Source organism: Lactuca saligna, chromosome 9, assembly GCF_052625555.1.
Source record: "Lactuca saligna cultivar CGN05327 chromosome 9, ASM5262555v1, whole genome shotgun sequence".
Taxonomy (NCBI): domain Eukaryota; kingdom Viridiplantae; phylum Streptophyta; class Magnoliopsida; order Asterales; family Asteraceae; genus Lactuca; species Lactuca saligna.
The window spans coordinates 29,442,763-29,463,850 of record NC_136425.1 but is presented as its reverse complement, the minus strand read 5'-3'; the positions used below and the strand labels follow the sequence as shown (position 1 = coordinate 29,463,850).

The 21,088-nt window shown below is 30.1% G+C and overlaps 4 protein-coding genes and 1 non-coding gene across 5 annotated transcripts; 4 read left to right on the top strand and 1 right to left on the bottom strand.

Annotated features, from left to right (window-relative positions):
• Positions 1-1,634, top strand: LOC145018295 (protein NODULATION SIGNALING PATHWAY 2-like). Its single transcript, XM_078976198.1, has one exon. It carries the CDS (start codon positions 142-144, stop codon positions 1,477-1,479), a length of 1,338 nt encoding a protein of 445 aa, XP_078832324.1. The 5' UTR covers positions 1-141; the 3' UTR covers positions 1,480-1,634.
• Positions 1,635-3,825: 2,191 nt separating this feature from the next.
• Positions 3,826-5,388, top strand: LOC145018294 (protein NODULATION SIGNALING PATHWAY 2-like). Its single transcript, XM_078976197.1, has one exon. The coding sequence runs from the start codon at positions 3,901-3,903 to the stop codon at positions 5,269-5,271; it is 1,371 nt and encodes a 456-aa protein (XP_078832323.1). The 5' UTR covers positions 3,826-3,900; the 3' UTR covers positions 5,272-5,388.
• Positions 5,389-6,845: 1,457 nt separating this feature from the next.
• LOC145018293 (protein NODULATION SIGNALING PATHWAY 2-like) lies at positions 6,846-8,517 on the top strand. Its single transcript, XM_078976196.1, has one exon. It carries the CDS (start codon positions 6,937-6,939, stop codon positions 8,386-8,388), a length of 1,452 nt encoding a protein of 483 aa, XP_078832322.1. The 5' UTR covers positions 6,846-6,936; the 3' UTR covers positions 8,389-8,517.
• A 721-nt stretch (positions 8,518-9,238) lies between these two features.
• Positions 9,239-9,320, bottom strand: TRNAS-CGA (transfer RNA serine (anticodon CGA)). The gene has a single exon. It is a non-coding gene; the product is annotated as a tRNA-Ser (tRNA).
• An 8,970-nt stretch (positions 9,321-18,290) lies between these two features.
• Positions 18,291-19,606, top strand: LOC145018625 (protein NODULATION SIGNALING PATHWAY 2-like). Its single transcript, XM_078976498.1, has one exon. The coding sequence runs from the start codon at positions 18,304-18,306 to the stop codon at positions 19,498-19,500; it is 1,197 nt and encodes a 398-aa protein (XP_078832624.1). The 5' UTR covers positions 18,291-18,303; the 3' UTR covers positions 19,501-19,606.
• Positions 19,607-21,088: the final 1,482 nt, after the last annotated feature.

The window sequence follows — 21,088 nt, the reverse complement described above, 5'->3', positions numbered from 1 at the left end:
AAAAACCCCAATTTTAACTTTTCTGTTGACTTTTTTAATATAAAAGAACTCTCATCATCATCACTCAAGAGGACACATTCACCTATCTCTCTTTCTCTCTTTAGCACCATAGCTTTAGATCATCATAGAAACATAAACACGATGCAATCACAACTTCTCCTTCATCCCTCTTGGCCAAATCACTCTTATTTTCACTCAATTCCTCAACACACCTCACGGATTCCATCTTTCTCCAATAATGACTTTTTGGGTTATGATCACATGGAAAGTTTTGATGATGTTTTCAGATGGTTGTGTGATGATGATGATCAACAGATGGAATCAGAGATTCCAACCGATAAACCCACCGGAAACAGCCCAACCCTCTCCATGACCTCGAGTGAGTCATTTGATTCAGAAGCCATGGAAATGGAATCCGAAACAGGAATCCAAAATTTACTCATGGCGTATGCAGAAGCCATGGGATTACAACAGAGAGATCTGGCTGAAGTGATTCAGAAATGTATAAGTGATAAAGTCAACCCCAATGGTCAAACCCTCGAACGTTTAGCACTTAACTTGTTCCCATGTTCTGAGAATGAAAAAGAGTATCTGAAACAAGAATCTATTAGAAATTTTAAGGCTGCATTCAGAGGATTCTATGAGATCTTTCCCTATGGAAGATTTGCTCATTTCACAGCAAATTCAGCAATCCTTGAAGCTGTTCCAAACCATGTTGACTCGGTTCAGATAGTTGACTTTGACATGGGTGAAGGAAGTCAATGGCCTGTGGTGATACAAGTCATGGCACAAAGAAGAAAATCATTGACTATTACAAGTGTGAAGCTAGAAGATGATAACTCAGGATTATTTGAAGAGACAAAGATGCATCTGTTAAACTATGCAGGAAGTTTTGGTCTAAATTTGAAAGTAGAAGAAAAGGAATTGGGTCAAATAGTCAACGGGAATGAATTTATGGCTTTCAATTGTATGGTTGGGATTCCACATATGGGAAGAACAAGGAGAAGAAGTCAAGTTATGGAGTTTCTTAAGGTAGCAAAACAGTTATTGGTGAAAACCCAAGGAATTGTAACCTTTGGGGATGGAGAATACAGTGACAGAATGGAAAATTACCCAACCTACCCTTCGTTCTTTGATGGGAATTTGTCACATTATAAAGCATTGTATGAATCAATGGAACTGGGGTTTCCTAGTTATTTAACCGAAGGAAGGGTAGCTATGGAAACCCTTTTCATTGCACCTTTTATATCATCAATGTCTTGGTTACAGAAATGGGAGGAAAGAAGAGAAGAAATAGTTTCCCAAAATGACCTTGGGTTAAAAGGGCGAAAGATGAGCATGGAAAGCTGGAATGAAGTGAGGGAATTGGTGAAGGAAGGAGAAAGTATGTATAAGGTTAGAGTTGAAGGAGGGAATGAGAATGAAATGGTGTTGGAATGGAATGGAATTCCACTTGTGAGAGTCTCTTCTTGGATGTAGTTAGAGAGATATACAAAACATTCATGCCTAGAATCATAGAATTATACATCTGTACAAAAATTAATTATTCATACATAAGGAATATATATCTTCTGCACAAAGATCCATAGTACAAATCAATTGTTCCTCACTTTCTTGACCAAAACTATTTAATAAAAAATCATATCTAAAACAGGGTATCAATCAAAGATAAGAAAATAAAGCACACATGTGGAAACAATCACTATTGTATTCTGATTCACAAGTAATCTTTTTGGTATACTCATAGAAGTTGTAAGTTTGACTACAGATGTAGTTTAAGTAAAAAGCATTGGATCATTTTTAAGTGGTGAATTTTCAAAAAACATAGAAATTGATAGCGCTTCTATTGCAGTATACGTAGTCATAAATTCATAAGAGGACTCATTTGGGATTTTGGAATTGATTCTTGTGGGAAAAAGGTTCCAAAATGGTAAAATGTCAACCACATCTTTCAACAATAATGAAATAGAGAGACTGGTGAGGATCAAATTCAGTATCATCCACTAACTTTGGAGACAAGGATGAGCATAAAATCTATTTTACAATGAGAATTTGCCAAAATGAAATATGTGCACATAATAAAGTTAAAAATTGTTGTGATGAGTAGGTTTCTGACAAAATGATTGATGGGGATATTAACAATTTAATATAAGATTGAAGGGTAAAGCTGATCAGCCTTAAGAAAACTCCAAGGCATGAAGAAAGACAAAAATGAGGTCCTCAAGTAGGTAGATTAATTCAAATTCTTATTCGTAATATCCACTTTAATGTTTCTCTTTGATTTCTATCAACAAATACGGTAATATAAACTTATCAAGAAATACCCAATTACTCATCAAAACTCAAAGCACAGACTTTTATCTACTTAGCTTCAAAATCATCATCAAAAAAATAACAAGATGATGCATATTCTGAGCTTCTACTTCAAGCTTCTTGGCCAATTCAATCTTATTTTTATTTCATTTTGGTCTAAACATGTGTTTTTATGAGAGTAAATACCATGATTGTTCTTCTTCAATCAATAGTACAGCAGAAAAGTCATTGTTGGGTTGTGATCAGATACAAAACCCTTCAATGGTTGTGTGATGAGAATCAAGAAATAGAGGAGATTTAATTCATCAAATGTTCAGAAAATCAAGGAGGCAAGTATGTTGAAGAAGAACTTTTATGGAAACTTCAAGCAGATGATGACTTAGGCAACTCATTAACTATGCAAGTATGTAAACTTGAAGGTAGAATGGTAAATTCCAACTTCTTTAAGAAATTTACTTTCTTCAAATTCCAAACTTTTATAAACCCCACATTTTTAACTTTTTATGTTGACATTTGAAACTAGAAGAAATGGAATTGGCACAGATAGTCAAAGGAAACACAGGGAGGAAATATATATTTTTTCTTTCCAATTATATATACTAATTATCATGAGACATTAGAGGAGCTCCAAACAAGAAACAAGAGACGATTCATAAAAAAATTAAGCTTTATCAAATGAAGATATTATATTTTAAGTGAGAAAACTAAGAACAAGACAAAAGACCTAAAGATATCATATCAACAAGCATATCTAAACATTTATAAAAAGAAAGAAAAGCACACAAAACAGTAACTAATTCCAAATTCTAAGAATACAAAACACATTAAACGTTACAATAATATATCATGTCACATCCATAATAAACTAGTAAAACAAGAAAGTTTGTAAAACATCAAACACTGTTCACAATGTCAATATCATTTGAAAATTCACTGAATCAGGCAAAGATCACAAATTATTACTCAATTACATGTTCCTTTTTTATTGGATGATAACAATTCCATCATGACTTCTATATATGTTTATCCAGATAAGAGCCTAGAAAAATAATTATATTTCGATACATAAATCCAGAATTGAATGTAATATGTATGAAAGATAAAAATATTAGAAGAATAATAAGGACGACATATACAACAACCATATATAAAAGAGATTAGGACAACCAAAGATAGGCCTAATAAAACACGCCAATCACCTTCATATTCATAAAATAACAAATAAAGATATACCAAGAAAGACTTTGATGAAACCAAACAGTTCACATGGTAAACAAGTGTCATCTTCTAATAGGTCAGACAATTATTCAAACAAAAAAAAGACCATATAAAAATTCTGTGGGTTCCACAGACAAAATGCAGCCATATCATCGTTCAACTTTCAATTTAATACCCAAAAAAAAATCTCTTCTTGATTGAGAATAAAACAATATAATATAAGAGAGGAAGACCAAAAATGATAACTTGCTTCAAATTCGGAAATTCAGATTTCTATAAAGGAGCACAATCATCATAACTCAAGGAAACACATTTCTCTCTCTCTCTTTTTTTTTCCCATTAGCTTTAGATCATTACAGAAACAAAAACATGATGCAATCAGAACTTCTGATTCAACCCTCTTGGGAAACTCAAGCCTATTTTCATTCAGTTCTAGATCAAGATGTTCTAAACCATGAACACTCTTCACTGATTTCATCTTTGTCCATGAATGAATTTTTGGAATATGATCATATGGAGGGTTTGGATGATGTGTGTAGTTGGTTGTGTGATGATGATCGAAAGATGGAATCAAAGATTCCAACCGATAAATCCACCGAAAACAGCTACATATGGAGCCCAACCATCTCCATGACCTCGAGTGAGTCACGTGATTCAGAAACCATGGAAATGGAATCCGAAACAGGAATCCAAAATTTACTCATGGCATATGCAGAAGCCATGGGATTAAAACAGACACATCTGGCTGAAGTGATTCAGAAATGTATAAGTGAAAAAGTCAACCCCAATGGTCAAACCCTTGAACGTTTAGCAATTAACTTGTTCCCATGTTCTGAGAATGAAAAAGAGTATCTAAAACAAGAGTCCATTAGAAACTTCAAGACAGCATTCAGAGGATTTTATGAGATTTTTCCCTATGGAAGATTTGCTCATTTCACAGCAAATTCAGCAATCCTTGAAGCTGTTCCAAATCATGTTGACTCAGTTCAGATAGTTGACTTTGACATGGGTGAAGGAAGTCAATGGCCTGTGGTGATACAAGTCATGGCACAAAGAAGAAAATCATTGACTATTACAAGTGTGAAGCTAGAAGATGATAACTCAGGATTATTTGAAGAGACAAAGATGCATCTGTTAAACTATGCAGGAAGTTTTGGTCTAAATTTGAAAGTCGAAGAAAAGGAATTGGGTCAAATAGTCAACGGAAATGAGTTTATGGCTTTTAATTGTATGCTTGGGCTTCCACATATGGGAAGGACAAGGAGAAGAACTCAAGTTATGGAGTTTCTTAAGGTAGCAAAACAGTTATTGGTGAAAACCCAAGGAATTATAACCTTTGGGGACGGAGAATACAGTGAAAGAATGGAAAATTCCCCAACCTACCCTTCGTTCTTTGATGGGAATTTATCACACTACAAAGCATTGTATGAATCAATGGAATGGGGTTTTCCTAGTTATCTGAATGAAGGAAGGATAGCCATGGAAACGCTTTTCATTGCACCTTTTATATCATCGACATCTTGGTTGCAGAAATGGGAGGAAGGAAGAGAAAATATGTTTTCCCAAAACGACCTTGGGTTAAAAGGAAGAAAGATGAGTAGAGAAAGCTGGAGTGAAGTGAGAGAATTAGTGAAGGAAGGAGAAAGCCCATATGGAATCAGAGTTGAAGGAGAGAATGAGAATGAAATGGTGTTGGAATGGAAAGGGATTCCACTTGTGAGAGTTTCTGCTTGGATGTAGGTAGAGAAATATACATGCCTAGATAGAATTATAAATCTGCACAAAATTAATTATTCTTACGTAATGAAAATATCTTTTGTACAAAGATTTCTAATACAAATCAATTGTTTCCAACTATCTCACTACTTCCATCCATTTATATCAGTTAACACAGTTAAATATACATTTCTAGATTGTGAAAAGAGTGATATGATATTAAAGAAAAAGGTTCAAAAAATTAGAGGAATGAAAAGGGAAGACAAAAATCATATCTTAAAACAGGGTTAATGATCAATGATAAGCCAAATAAAAAGGACATGTTGCATCAGTCACCTTCATATTCATAATAAACAAGACTTATATCAAAAAAGAGTTTGCAATAAATCAAGATTCCATTCCATGGCTTTCTAAGGCTATTTTTGGTGATGAGGATAAGGAGGGCAAATACGTCTTTTGTACTGCATGATAAACAAGAGATAATTCATAAAATAAAGTGTAATCAAAAGAAGATATTATAGTTTTAGGAAGAAAACTGAAACAAGACAAAGTGCCTAAATATATCATATACAACAAGAATATCGAAAACATTTATCAAAGGAAAGAGAAAAAAAAAACATATTTCAAAACAGAATCCGATTTAGCTAATTCCAAATTCTGAGAATGCAAAACACATTAAACTTCATAAAAATATATGATGTCACAACCATCACCCATCACATCCATAATAAAATAGTACGATTATAACAAAAAAGAGTTTTTAAGAATCCAAACACTTCATAATGTCAACATTATATGAACATTTGTTAAATAAACAATTGAAATTATTGGGGAACCACAGACAGCAAACAGCCACAATATCATTCAACCAACAAGTTAATACCCAATTACCACAATAATTTAATACCAAAAAGATAAGATATATATATTTATCTAGAAATAGGTGTGGCTTTTTTATTGGATGAAAGCAAACCCATAACCTCTAGCATCAAAATGACAATCTTGAAAAAGCATATTCCCACATTTTTCATGAGTTTGATTAGACATGTAATTTAAGTAAGACCATTGGATCATTTTTCAGTGATCAATTTACAAAAATAGAGCAACCTATAGCTTCTAATGGAGCATATCAAGTCATAATAAAAGCATTTATTTGGGATTTTGGAATTGATTCTTCCAAGAAAAGGGTTCTAAAATGGTGAATTGTCTACCACATCTTTGAACAATAACGAAATAGAGAGAATGATGAGACGCAAAATCAATATCATCCACTACCTTTGATGACAAGGATGAGTATAAAAGCTATTAAAGATTGAAAATTTACCAAAATGGCAAAATGAAAAGTTTGCAATTGATATGGATATACTAAAGTTGAATTTTTTTGAAGTGAGTAGTATTCGGACAAAATGATTGATGGATATATTAACAATTTAATATTAAGATTGATGGGTACAGCTGACCAACCTTAAGAAAACTCCAAGGCATAAAGAAAGACAAATTGAGGCCTCCAAGTAGTTAAATTAATTCAAATTCTTATTCATATATCCACTTTAACTTTTCTCTTAACTTCTATTAACAAATATGATATATATAAACGTATCAGATAACACCCCAACACTCATCAAAACTCAAGCCACAAAGTTCTATCCACTTACCTTCAATATCATCATCAAGAAAATTAAAAAAAAGATGGAGTCTGAGCTTTTACTTCAGACCTCTTGGCCAACTCAATCTTATTTTCATTCAAATCTTGATCATTTTGATCCAAACATGGATTTTTATGAGAGTTATTACCATGAATTTTCTTCTTCAATCAATAGCTCCCCAGAAAACTCATTGATTTCATCAGAGCCATATGTCGAATCTCCATTGTTGGGTTATGATCAGATACAAAACCCTTCAATGGTTGACAACATCAACACACTTGATGATGTGTGCCAATGGTTATGTGATGACAATCAAGAAATAGAAGAGATTCAATCGGAAAAGTCTACTGAAACTGAAAGTGTTCATGTATGGAGTCCAGACCTTTCCATGACATCAGATGATGTCATGGAAACAAGACTGGAGGATCTACTGAAGGCCTATGCAGATGCTATGACAATGGGACAAACAGAGCTTGTGAAAGTGATTGTGAGATGTATAAGTGAAAAAATAAGCCCCATAGGTCCAGTCCTCGAACGCATAGCCTTCAATTTGTTTAAAAGTGCAGAAAATCAAAGAGATGAGTACCTTAAAGAAGAACTGATGAGACACTTCAAGTCAGCATTCAGAGCCTTCTATGATATCTTTCCTTATGGAAGGTTTGCCCATTTCACAGCAAATTCAGTCATCCTCAAAGCTGTTCAATCCAATGTAGAATCTGTTCACATAGTTGACTTTGACTTGGGTGAAGGAACTCAATGGCCTTCAGTGATAGAAGCTGTAGCACAACAAAGAAAATCATTGACTTTGACCATTACAAGTGTCAAACTGGAAGAACATGACTTCAATTTTAAAGAGACAAAGAGGCAGCTATCTAACTATGCAAGAGATGTTGGTGTAAAGTTGAAGGTAGAAGAAGTCGAATTGGGACAATTGGTAAAAGTAATGGAAGGAAAATTAGACACAGAATTTTTTGCCTTCAATTGTATGATTGGCCTTCCACATATGGTAAGCATGAGGAAAAGAACTCAAGCTATCGAATTCCTAAAGTTAGCCAAAGAGATGTTAACAAACAGCAAAGGGGTCATAACATTTGGTGATGGAGAAAATGGTGGCAAAACGGTAAATTCATCAAACTATGCTTCATTCTTTGATGGGAATTTGTCACACTACAAAGCTTTATATGAATCAATGGAATGGGGGATTCCAAGTTACCTCACTGAAGCGAGGATAGCTTTGGAGACTCTTTTTATTGCACCTTCTATATCATCTTTGTCTTGGTTCCAAAAGTGGGAAGAAGGCCAAGAAGAAGTTTTTTCTTTGAAGGGTATTGGGTTAAAAGGACAGTCGATGGACATAGAAAGCTGGAATGAAGCCAGGGAATTGGTGAATGAAAGAGAAAGTCCTTATGGAATCGGAATTGGAGGAGAAAATGGGAATGAAATGGTGTTGGAGTGGAGAGGAACTCCATTAGTGAAAGTTTCTGCTTGGGTGTAAGTGAAAGATACAGAATCTTGATAGTTAGGCATATATAGATGTGTACAAAAATTAGGTATTTGAAAGTAATATGTGCATTTAAAATAGATGATGATGATGATGATATCCTAAATTTGAGATCAGAAACTGCATCTTCTTTACCGATAAACATATTTGTTGTGCAAATTTCAAACGTTATAATAACATCATCACACATAGCAGTTCTTCAAAATTTGCAAATTCAGGTAAGGAGTAAATGGAAGAAAACTGATTATTGAGGTAAACATGGAATTACCTAATTATGTCTAGGTTTAAAGGACTGATTACCTGATTAATTGATTCTATAAGTTGCAATAATCACTTTGATATAACAAGTCCAAACACCAACTCAGTTTAGATTCTAACAAGACAAGGACATGGCCAATTCATGAAGGAAAAAGCTCAATAACACTGCGCGGAGACGATGGATAATTGGATATATTACCATATACAAACAAAAAGTATGCAAACAGAATACACACAAATTAGGGCAAAACTTATACATATACTACCATATACAAACATCAAGTAGGATCAACTGCTTGGAATTACACAATAAAGATAACTGATAGACATGAAGAAACGGAAATGAACAAATAGAATAGTAGATTTCTGTAATTACAACAGTCTCACATTTCGAATAAAGACTCTAATCAAATGAAAAACAATACACACGAACTTAATTTAAACAATACCACTGAGTTAAATTGCTTTGAATCCACTTCGAAATCGGATGATCAGTAAAATTATACAGTGAGAGTAGTAAAAAACGAAAATAATCAGATCCCTGGACCTAGGATAAGGTGAAGAATTTTATGTGAAAAATTAAAAACGTCGACAGCAGGATTCGAACCTGCGCAGGCAAAGCCCAACAGATTTCGAGTCTGTCTCCTTAACCACTCGGACATATCGACGCACGTTGAAGGTTTACAAATATAAAAAATATAACAACTTTCATTTTGTAACCTTTAAGTGGAATAAAAGTCATTAAATAAACACTTTTATGCTATTATTTCCCAAAATATTTGTATTTTCGGTGCTAAGTGCTAAGTTAGTAAATTGTTGCCAACCAAACACACTAGGATCATGTAGACATATTTGTAATGCAACAAAAAATTTCATAAACTATTATGTTTTGTTTAAATTTAAGAATAAATCATTGCAATAAAATAAAGATATTTTAATTTAGAAAATTATGAATCAACTCAGGTGTTTATTTTATTGGTTTCATGGTTAAAGACGATGACAATATTATTATTGAATATGTGACCTTTATTATCTAAATCAAGGTTATACATTGACCTAACATTTCGTCTTCTTTCGATTAAGTTTCACATTAATAACTCATTCTCATTTAATCATACATGTCATTTTAATATCATGTGGGATATTGATGACTTATTTTATAAGAGGTCATGACCAATGTTATGTGGTTTGTTGTTCTTTATCAATAGAGTAAATGACAACCACATATTATTTAGATTTATCAGTAAACATTAACAGGATAACTATCTATATGTGTTTAGGATGTCTTCTATTAGGTGGTTTTCATAAAGTTCCAATTTCAAGACAACTTTATGAAATGTTATTGGTAGTCCTCTTAATACCTCCAGAAAACCCATTTCCTTATACACTTAGTGTATTGGTTTTGGCCAAGTTCAAATCATGCAATCACGAAAACAAAACCCATGTGCTAATTTTTTAAGTATATGACACAGGGACCATTCTTGCAAGCTACTATTTAATCAAAAACGTATATGCTGCTAAATTTTTTAAAATGACCATCATGTCCTTAGAACCAAAACTAAAGAAAAAAAACAGCAACATACTATAGACACCAAATATGTAAGATTTCCATAAGCATATTACTATTAAACTATATTTTTGTAATGCATATATTAAAAAGTATTCAATTTTTTTGTTGAGCTTTATTTGATGAGATAAAATAACAATTTTGTCCTTTATTTTGCTTATGATGATGTGATATGATAGATGTTGGGAAAGGGTCGGCAATGGATTTTGCAGGGAAGGAGGCATTAACTTGTTTCCTTAAGTGTCGAAAATCCGAATGGATTTGTGCTTCATGTTTTTATAAAAAAAATGATACTTGGATTTGAGTTGTTTTGAAAAAGTTTACAATTGAGGCTGGCTTTAGTCTTTGAATTCTTGATCCAGTGGGCCTATTGGTCTTACATTCGTCCACATTTTACATCAATGTTGCACTAAATGGTCTTTTGTGCTTCTTTTGGTCTCTATTGATCGCATATGGTATCAGGGTGTGTTTGGAAGATAAATTTCATTTTAGTCTTTAAATTTTGTTTGACCACTTATAGTGTGTGTATATTTATATTTATGAATATGTATATGCCATTTTTTTATATCTAATCTTCATTATTATTATTATTATTATTATTATTATTATTATTATTATTATTATTATAAATTTGGTATCCGATAGGTTCAGAAACATATCTTATCTTCATAAGAGGTAATTGCAATCGATGATGCCAAGACAAAAATGAAGAGTATTTCACCACTTCCGACCTAACTTTGTGGTATATGTCTTTCGGTAGTTTGATTATCTGTATAGTGCACATGCATAATTTAACTAATATGTGTTGTAAAGATGGTTTAACAAATTCCAATAAACCTGCATCCTATTCAAATTTTGATATTCACATTTCTACTTCACATTCATTTGTATCTTTATTTAATCAAAATGATTATTTGGAGCATTGAGTCATTTTCGAGATCAAATATCCTTTTTAAGAGTCCCAATTTGGTATATGTAAGTAAAATATAACATGGTTGGGAGTTTAGGGAGCTTGATCATGGAAGGGGAACAATAAACTCCTTAAGTTTGTCTCACATTGTGAAAAAAGATGGTGGACCATGCTTATAAAATTACGATATTGCATTAAATTCTTAAAATTAGATAAAGATGAAATCGTAAGATATGCAAACCGATTGTATTAGTATTATTCTGACCGACTTCATAGAGGTTACAAAATTTAAATAGTCGTGCAGCTAGTTGCAACATTTTAGGAATTATCACTTCTGTTTCTGTGACGGATTCAATGTTATTTAGGCGAGTATCTGCCATTATGTGCTCCTAATGGACACCCTTTCATTTTAGTCATTTATTTCTAATTAACTTATTTGATAAGAAAAACAAATTTCAACTCATCATTGATTGCCTTTTTCCAATTTATGTACCTACATAGAGGATATCTACCGACCATTAAGATCTTTTTGACATAAAAACAAATTATTTTATAAAAAATTAGGGATGAAAATCCATTTCCACCTAACTATAATGAAATGAATTAACCAAACCAAATCTCTCTCAGATTACCTCATGACCAACTTTATGTGGTATTATCCAGAGGGATATCACTTGCCAATACAAATATATTAGTGAATCATGACAAACAATTCAACGACAGTGAAGTCTATACATCAAATGTGATGTATAAAAAAATGTTGCACGATTAATAATGTGCAATCAATCATGTGTTCATGTATATTTGTATATAATCCCAACTTTTCATTTTTAATTCTTATTGATTTCATTTATGCTAGCATGTCTCTTATTGATAATTATTTAGATGTAGTAAATTATTTGCATAAAAGAATTAATTGTCTCTAGAAAGTAATTTCTGAATATATATATATATATATATATATATATATATATATATATATATATATATATATATATTCGCACCCGATGTTTGGCGCGGGTAAACGGCTATTATATATATATATATATATATATATATATATATATATATATATATATATATATATATATATATATATATATATATATATATATATATAAGTTCAAATGAAGACAGTAAATAAAGTGACGACTTGAAGATACTACTTTTATATTATTATTCTGTCATTAATCTTCTATATACTATCTTATGTCTTTATTAGGTAATGAATTATGAATAATCATATTTTAATATTAACATTATAACTTACTAAAAATAAATATATGAATAATCACACGCCAAATATTCACATTATAATTACAATAATAGAACATATATGTAAAATTATTAGCAGAATAATAACATAAAAGTGGTGTCTTCACGTCCTCACTTTATTTACTGTGTTCATTTGAACCCCCCCCCCCCCCCCCGGTATATAATTTTACATATATGTTCTATTATTGTTATTCTAATGTGAATATTTGGAGTATGATTATTTATATATTTATTTGTAGTAAGTTATAATGTTAATATTAAAATTTGATTATTCATATATTCATTACCGAATAAAGATATAAGACAGTATATATAAGATTCATAACAGAATAATAACATAAAAGTAGTGTCTTCACATCCTCACTTTATTTACTGTCTTCATTTGAACTTATTCATATATATATATATATATATATATATATATATATATATATATATATATATATATATATATATATATCATACTATATTATAAACGATTTATTTTTTCTTTCACCATATTCATTTGAAACTCTCATGCATTTTTCATTTCATCACATTCATTTGAAACTCCCATGATTTTTCAATTTCTTTATAATAATGATTATAAGTTGCTTAATAAGATTAAATAAATATCAAACCTAAAGTGTAATCATATATAAACTAAATTTGAATATTAAGAAGAAATATATTTACGATTACTTATAAAGTTATGTTTTTTTTTTTAACTTTTTACATATTATACTTAATTTATTAGTTTTAATATATTATTGGATGTAAACCATTATCATTTTAAAGGTATAACTTTTGAATAATTTGTATAAAATATTTAAATTATAAATTTAAATATAACATTACAGGATCAACTTAAATATAAATTATAAATATATTGTTGAATATAAACCATTATCATTTTAAAGCTACAACTATTGAACAATTTGTATAAAATATTTAAATTATAAATTTAAATATAACATTACAGGACCAATTTAAATATAAATTTTAGTTTAACTTAAACAACCTAAATAATATTTTGTAAATAGTTAAAAGTGATAAATTGTAGTGTCTTTCTTATAATGATTATAATTTGATTAATAAGGTTAAATAAATATTAAACCTAAAGTGTAATCATAAATAAACTAAATTTCAATATTAAAATAATATATTTACTTCTACTTATAACATTATGTCTTTCACTTTTAACATATTATACTTAATTTCTTAGATTTAATATGTTGTTGTATGTAAACCAATATCAATTTAAAGCTACAACTTTTGAACAGTTTAGACAAAATACTTAAACTGTTAATTTACATATAACATTACAGTGTCAACTTAAATATAAATTTCAGTTCCACTTAAAAAAAACCCAATGAATATTTTGTGAATAGTTAAAAGTAATCATTAATTGTAGTGCTAAATGAAAAAACTAAATTATAATATCAATTTAACTAAAATACTTCCTAAAGATATTTATATAATCGTTAAAAGTTTTCAAATAAGTAGTTTAAAATAACTTACAATAACAATAGTTAAAAGTAACTCTATATAAATAATTATATTGTTACCTTTAAAATAAAATAAAAAACAATGTCTGATGTTTTAAATAATTATAATGATAGAAATTAAAACGTTAAAAAAATAAATTTAAAAAAAAAATAATTAACAATAACAAAAACTATAAATAAAATTAAGCCATATATTATATTTAATTTTATTCATGAGTAACTCGCGGGTAGAAGTCATTCAAACGATTGAGATTATACAGTTATAATAGATGTATATATTATCATATAATTCAAAATAATCAATATATTATATCAATTTAGTATACAAGTTATTATATTAAATTTAACAACAACGTTATTGTTATAATTAAAAAACATATATTATTAAAGGTTTCAACTATATAGGTGTTTCTGCGCAACACGTTATGCATTTGAAACTCTCAAGACCATTTTTCCTTAAATCTCATACATTTGAAACTCTTAAGACTATTCAACTTATACAAATTAATTTATGATTACTTAAAATATTATGATTTGTAACTCTTAAAACTCTTCAAATCATGTTATTTAATTGATGAGTTAAATGAAATATTAGCCTATATAAGAAATTTGCAGATTGTATATTGCATGTATGTCAACTGATAAATTATATTTGTAAGGTTTGAAGAGTATGTAAGATGTAAGAAAACAATTGCAACTTTTCAAATATAAATTCATATAAACTCAAATTGGGTTGATGTAGAGTTTTATTCATCACATTCATCTGAAACTCCCATGTATTTTTCCTTTCAGCACATTCATTTGAAACTCTTTGTTCATTAGGTTAAATAAATATCACACCTAAAGTGTAATCATATATAAACTAAATTTCAATATTAAAATAATATCTTTATTTCTACTTATATAGTTATGTTTTTTTAACTTTTAACATATTATACTTAATTTATTAGTTTTAATATGTTATTGGATGTAAACCATTATCATTTTAAAGATACACTTTTGAAACAATTTGTATAAAATACTTAAATTATTAATTTAAATATAACATTATAGGGTCAACTTAAATATATATAAATTTTAGTTTAAGTTATACAACCCAAAGAATATTTTATAAATAGTTAAAAGTGATAAATTGTAGTATCTTTCTAATAATAATTATAAGTTGGTTAATAAAGTTAAATAAATATCAAATCTAAAATGTAATCATAAATAAATTAAATTTCAATTTTAAAATAATATCTTTATTTCCACTTATAAAGTTATGTATTTAACTTTTGTCATATTATACTTAATTTATTAGATTGAATATGTTGTTATATGTAGATCATTATCAGTTTAAAGTTACAACTTTTGAACAATTTGAATAAAATACTTAAATTGTTAACTTAAATATAACATTACAATTTCAACTTAAAATAAATTTCAGTTTCACTTAAAAAACCAAAGGATATTTTGTAAATAGTTAAAAGCAATCAAATGCAGTGATAAATGCAAAAACTCAATTGTAATATCAATTTAACTAAAATATTTCATAAACATATTTTTATAATTGTTAAAAGTTTTCAAATAAATAAATTAAAATAACTGACAATAACAATAGTTAAAAATAACTCTATAAAAATGATTATATTGTTACCTTTAAAATCAAAAAATAATGTTTGGTGTTTTAAATAATTATAACGATAGAAATTAAAACATTAACCAAATAAATTTTAAAAATTAGTTAACAATAACAACAACTATAAATAACATTAAACCATATGTTATATATAATTCAAAATAAGAAATATATTATATCAATTTAGTCTACGAATTATTATATCAAATTTAACATAACGTTATTGTCATATTTAAAAAAACATATATTTGTAAATACTTCAACTATATAGATGTTTCTGCACATTACAATGTCAACTTAAAGAATATTTTATATAGAGTTAAAAGTGATAAATTGTAGTGATAAATACAAAAGACTAAATTGTAATCTTAATTTAACTAAAACATTTCCTAAAGATATTTTTATAATTGTTAAAAGTTTCCAAATTAGTAGTTTAAAATAACTTACAATAATAATAGTTAAAATTAACTCTACATAAATAATTATATTGTTACCTTTAAAAGCAAAAAATAATGTTTGATGTTTTAAATAATTATAATGATAGAAATTAAAATATCAATCAAATAATTTTTAAAAAAAATTAATTAACAGTTATTATAAGTATAATTAACATTAAATCATATATTATATTTAATTTTATTCATGTGTAAACTCGTAGGTAGAAATCATTCAAACGATTGATATATATATATATATATATATATATATATATATATATATATATATATATATATATATATATATATATGTTATCATATAATTCAGAATAATCAATATTATATCAATTCAGTATAAAAATTATTATATCAAATTTAACAACAACGTTGTTTTTATATTTAAAAAAAATATCTATCTGTAAAAACTTCAACTATATAGGTGTTTCTACGTAACGCACGGACATTCGCCTTATATATATATATATATATATATATATATATATATATATATATATATATATATATATATAGTAAAATACAAGCAAAGGACTAGCAAAACCGATTTCGTAATACCAATCCAAGTATATTATTTGAATCTAAACCATATATGAAGAAGAAAAACATATTTGAATACGTTTATGCTGAAAGTGTTTCTCAATAGATTTCGAAATAAAGCGTGACCTACACCCGGCCGTGCCAAGCCCTGATGAGTAAGAGGGTGCGACGGTCGCTGTAAAACCTTAGGCGTGAGCCTTGGCGGAGCGACTGTCGATACGAATCTTGGTGGTAGTAGCAAATATTCAAATGATTATATCCTTGTTAAACGTGTGATTGGATGCCTAAGCGTAGCTAGCATTGGTTTAGCACCAACAACGTGAAAGACGCAAACATTATCGAGAAGTATTGTCAGACATTCAGGATCATCACGGCGTGTTGAAGTTATCTTGGAAGCACAATAGATGCCATGTCTGGCTAGCGTCTTTGTGTGGGCGGGATAACTTCGTACATTGCAATAAGACTTGTCTTACAAGCAAAGGACTAGCAAAACTAATTTCGCAATACCAAATCCAAGTATATTATTTGAATCTAAACCATATGAAGAAGAAAAACATATTTGAATACGTTGAAAGTGTTTCTCAATAGATTTCGAAATAAAAGTGCAAAAATGGGAGTAAAACTATTTTTCTTTCTTTGATTAATCATTATACAAATTGTTAATTTTATACTATTACTAAACCATGATGCATGCTTGTTATCCAATCAAATTCCCATGAATAGCCAACCCATTTTACTTTCTTTAACAATTAATTTGTTTTTATTTCTCCATAATAGTAACGTATTTTTACTTTTTACTTACAATAGCTAGTAACACCGTTACATTTAAATATTTAATATTATGTGCAAAGAATAATCTACTGATAATAAACTATATAACTTGAAACTTGTTAAATGCCTACAAGTTGCAAGTTACTACATATTAATTACTATAATACTATTATTTGTAACATATATGCATAATGTCATTATGAATAAGGAATTGTAAGTAAGTTAATATTATGTGCAAAGAATTATAAATATATATATTGATATCACCGGTAAATAATAAAATACATTTGAAATTTCCAGCTGCTATTTTACATGAAAGCTACTTTTAAGTACATTCGTAGTATGGATATAACTTTTTTAAGTACATCAGTAAAAACAAAATAAATTGCCCGATTAATATTAAGAAAATCATGGTTATGTCTTGGAATTTACCCATTTTAATATTGTAATCTGAGTATGATGGGGGCACCTTGACCTACTTTAAAGAAAAATCCAAGGCATACATGAAGGAAGACCAACAGTGTCCTTTTTTAGTAGTTAACCTGCCTTGTTTTATAACGCCGTTTTCTAACTTTTTTGTTGACATTTTTCAACCAACATGATATATAAAAACACATCAAGGAACACCCAAAATCATCACAACTGGACACAGAGAACTCTCTCAAAACTTAACTTTGAGATCATCATAAAAACAATAAAAGTATATGATGTCGTCGCAGCTTCTGCTTTCACCTTCTTGGCGACCTCACTCTTCTTTTCATTCAGATCTTGATCATTATGATCCAAAAATAGAAGTTTATGAAGGGGAACATCACGACTTTTCTTCTTTAATCGCTTCCGAGTCTGAAAACTCCTCAAAATTTTCATCGGCCAACTTCCCCACGTTATCCTCTGATTATGATCTTATGCATAACCCGTCATCGGTAATTAACATGAAGGGGTTTGGTGATGTTTGTGGATGGTTGTGTGTTGATGATCAACAGATGGAAGAGATTCCAACCAAAAGGTCTATCGGAGGTGACCATGTATTGATGAGTCCCAACCAAAGCGACCAATCCAGTGCGTCTTCCGTATGTGCACCATCAGAACATCAGTCACCAATGGAACAAACAGATGATTCCATGGAAAGTGAGTCCCAAGAAGGAATACATAATCTACTAATGGCTTATGCAGATGCTATGGGAAAGGGACAGGGAGAACTTGCCACAGTGATAGTGAAATGCATAAGTGAAAAGACCAACACCATTGGGTCACCCCTCGAACGCTTAGCCCTCAATTTGTTCCAGCCAGAAGAAAATCAAGGAGAAGCATACCTTAAACAAGAATCAATAAGAAACTTCAATCCAGCATTCAGAGCCTTCTACGATATCTTTCCTTATGGTCGGTTTGCTCATTTTACATCGAGTTCAGTCATCCTTCAAGCAGTTCCCACCTATGTTGACTCAGTTCACATAATTGACTTCGACATAGGCGAAGGAACTCAATGGCCTCCTGTGATTGAAGCCATGGCACGAGCAAAAAGATCATTAACCATCACAAGTATCAAACTAGAAGAGCATGTCTCAGGATTTGAGGAGACGAAGAGGCAGCTTCTTAACTATGCAAGAACTTTTTGTCTAAATTTGATGGTAGCAGAGATGGAATTGTCACAAATGGTGAAAGGAATTGGAGGCAGAAATTCTGGAAATAAATTCCTGGCCTTTAACTGTATGGTTGGCCTTCCACATATGGGAAGGACAAGAAGAACAACTCAAGTTTTAGAGTTTATAAATATAGCCAAAAGAATTTTAGCGAAAAACAAAGGCATCATAACCTTTGGAGATGGAGAAGAAAGTGAAAGAATGGGGAATTCCCCAGACTACGCTTCATTCTTTAACAAACATTTGGCACACTACAAAGCGCTGTACGAATCAATGGAATGGGGTTTTCCTAGTTATCTCAATGAAGCGAGGATAGCTATGGAGACTCTTTTTCTTGCGCCTTATGTATCATCTTTCTCTTGGTTCCAAAAATGGAAAGAACAAAGAGAAGACATGGTTTTCCAAGAGGGTTTCGGTTTAAAAGGTGAACGGATGACCATGGAAAGCCGGAATGAAGCTAGAGAAATGGTAAGGGAAGGAGAAACTCCATACAAGATTAGAGTTGAAGGAGATGATCATAATGAAATGGTGTTGGAATGGAGAGAAATTCCATTAGTTAGAGTTTCGGCTTGGAGACAAATCAAATAAGATGTCGAAAGTTTGATACTTAGTTTGTGATATCCCGACCCACCTTCTATGTGAATTCTCAAACTTTAATCCCCTTATAAATCCTAAGTTGTGGGCTACAAGTAGTTTCGACCATAGTTTTAAGTTGATTTGAAAGTTATTGGTTTTGTGTGCTACTACATGTAGCATCACACATAGAGCATTATAGACTTGTAAAAACTAGTATATATACTCTACACAGCCTTTTTTAGGATTTCAATTTCATTCTAATGTCTTTCTTCTTGGTATTATGTATAATTTGTTTGAAAACTACCTAACATACATATAACAACCATTAAGAATATTGAAATATATTATTTTCCCATAAACTGATTTATCTCATTAAATAGATAAATAGGAAATTACATGTATCGTATGTAACATCCGGATCCTCGAGGTACGAAATTTTAAGTAATATATGAGTTTTGGGTGGGTCACGACGTGAGGGAAACATCTCCACGTCGTGACATGGCCGTGAAAATCGGGAAGTCTCATTTAATTGTCACGATGACGTGACACTATGATGGTCACAACATGACACATGATCAGGGGCAAACTCTAATTTTCGGACTTGGACCCTATTTAAAGGAAGTGAAGGGTTAGGGTTTCCTTCACCCTCAACCTCCATCACCTCCTAAGCCCCTTGAAGAAACCCTAATTTTCCCTCCTCCATTTTTAATCTCATATTGGTGTTTTTCGTTGCTTTTGAAGGAAAAAAAGTTCTTAGTAGTGTTGTGAACGTATTATCAAGCTTACTAAATCAGAGTATTTTTTAAAAAGATTTTTATGCGAAATTAGTCCCCAAAAACATGATGATAATGTTATCAAAACATTTTTGAAGAAATATGTTTTATTTAGGGCTGTAAACAAACTGAACGTTCGGTGAACCGTTCGTGAACTGTTCGGCGGGAAGTTCGTTTATGTTCGTTTATTTAATAAATGAACGAACATGAACAAAAATTATCGTTCGTTTAGTTAAATGAACGAACATGAACAATGATCTCGTTCGTTCATTTATGTTCGTGAACGTTCGTTTACGATGTTCATTTACGTTTGTGTATGTTCGTTCGTTTAAGTTTATTTATATTCATCTATATTCAATTATTTTTTATTATATTGCTATATTATACTCCATCTGTCCCAAAATTATTGTCCACAGACAAAAAAAACATAGATTAAGAAAAGCAATCATTAGTTTTGTCTTTTTGAGTAAAATGACTCTCTTGCCTTTTTCCAAAACCAATGGGAAATGTGCATTTGTAATTATTCAAGTTTACTTTATTAAATGTTAGGGGTAATATGGTAAAAGTGTATATCTACTTTTGGTAGTGGACAATAATTTTGGGACGGAGGGAGTATGTTCGTTTATGTTCATATATGTTTAATTGTGTTTTTTTATCTTTGTTCGTTTATGTTTGTTCGTTTATGTTCGTTTAGCATGTTCACGAACATAAATGAACGAACATGAACAAAGTAATTTGTTAAACGAACGAACATGAACAAGAAAATCTCGTTCGTTTATCCGTTCGTGTTCGTTTGTTATTCGGCTAACTTAAACGAACGAACATGA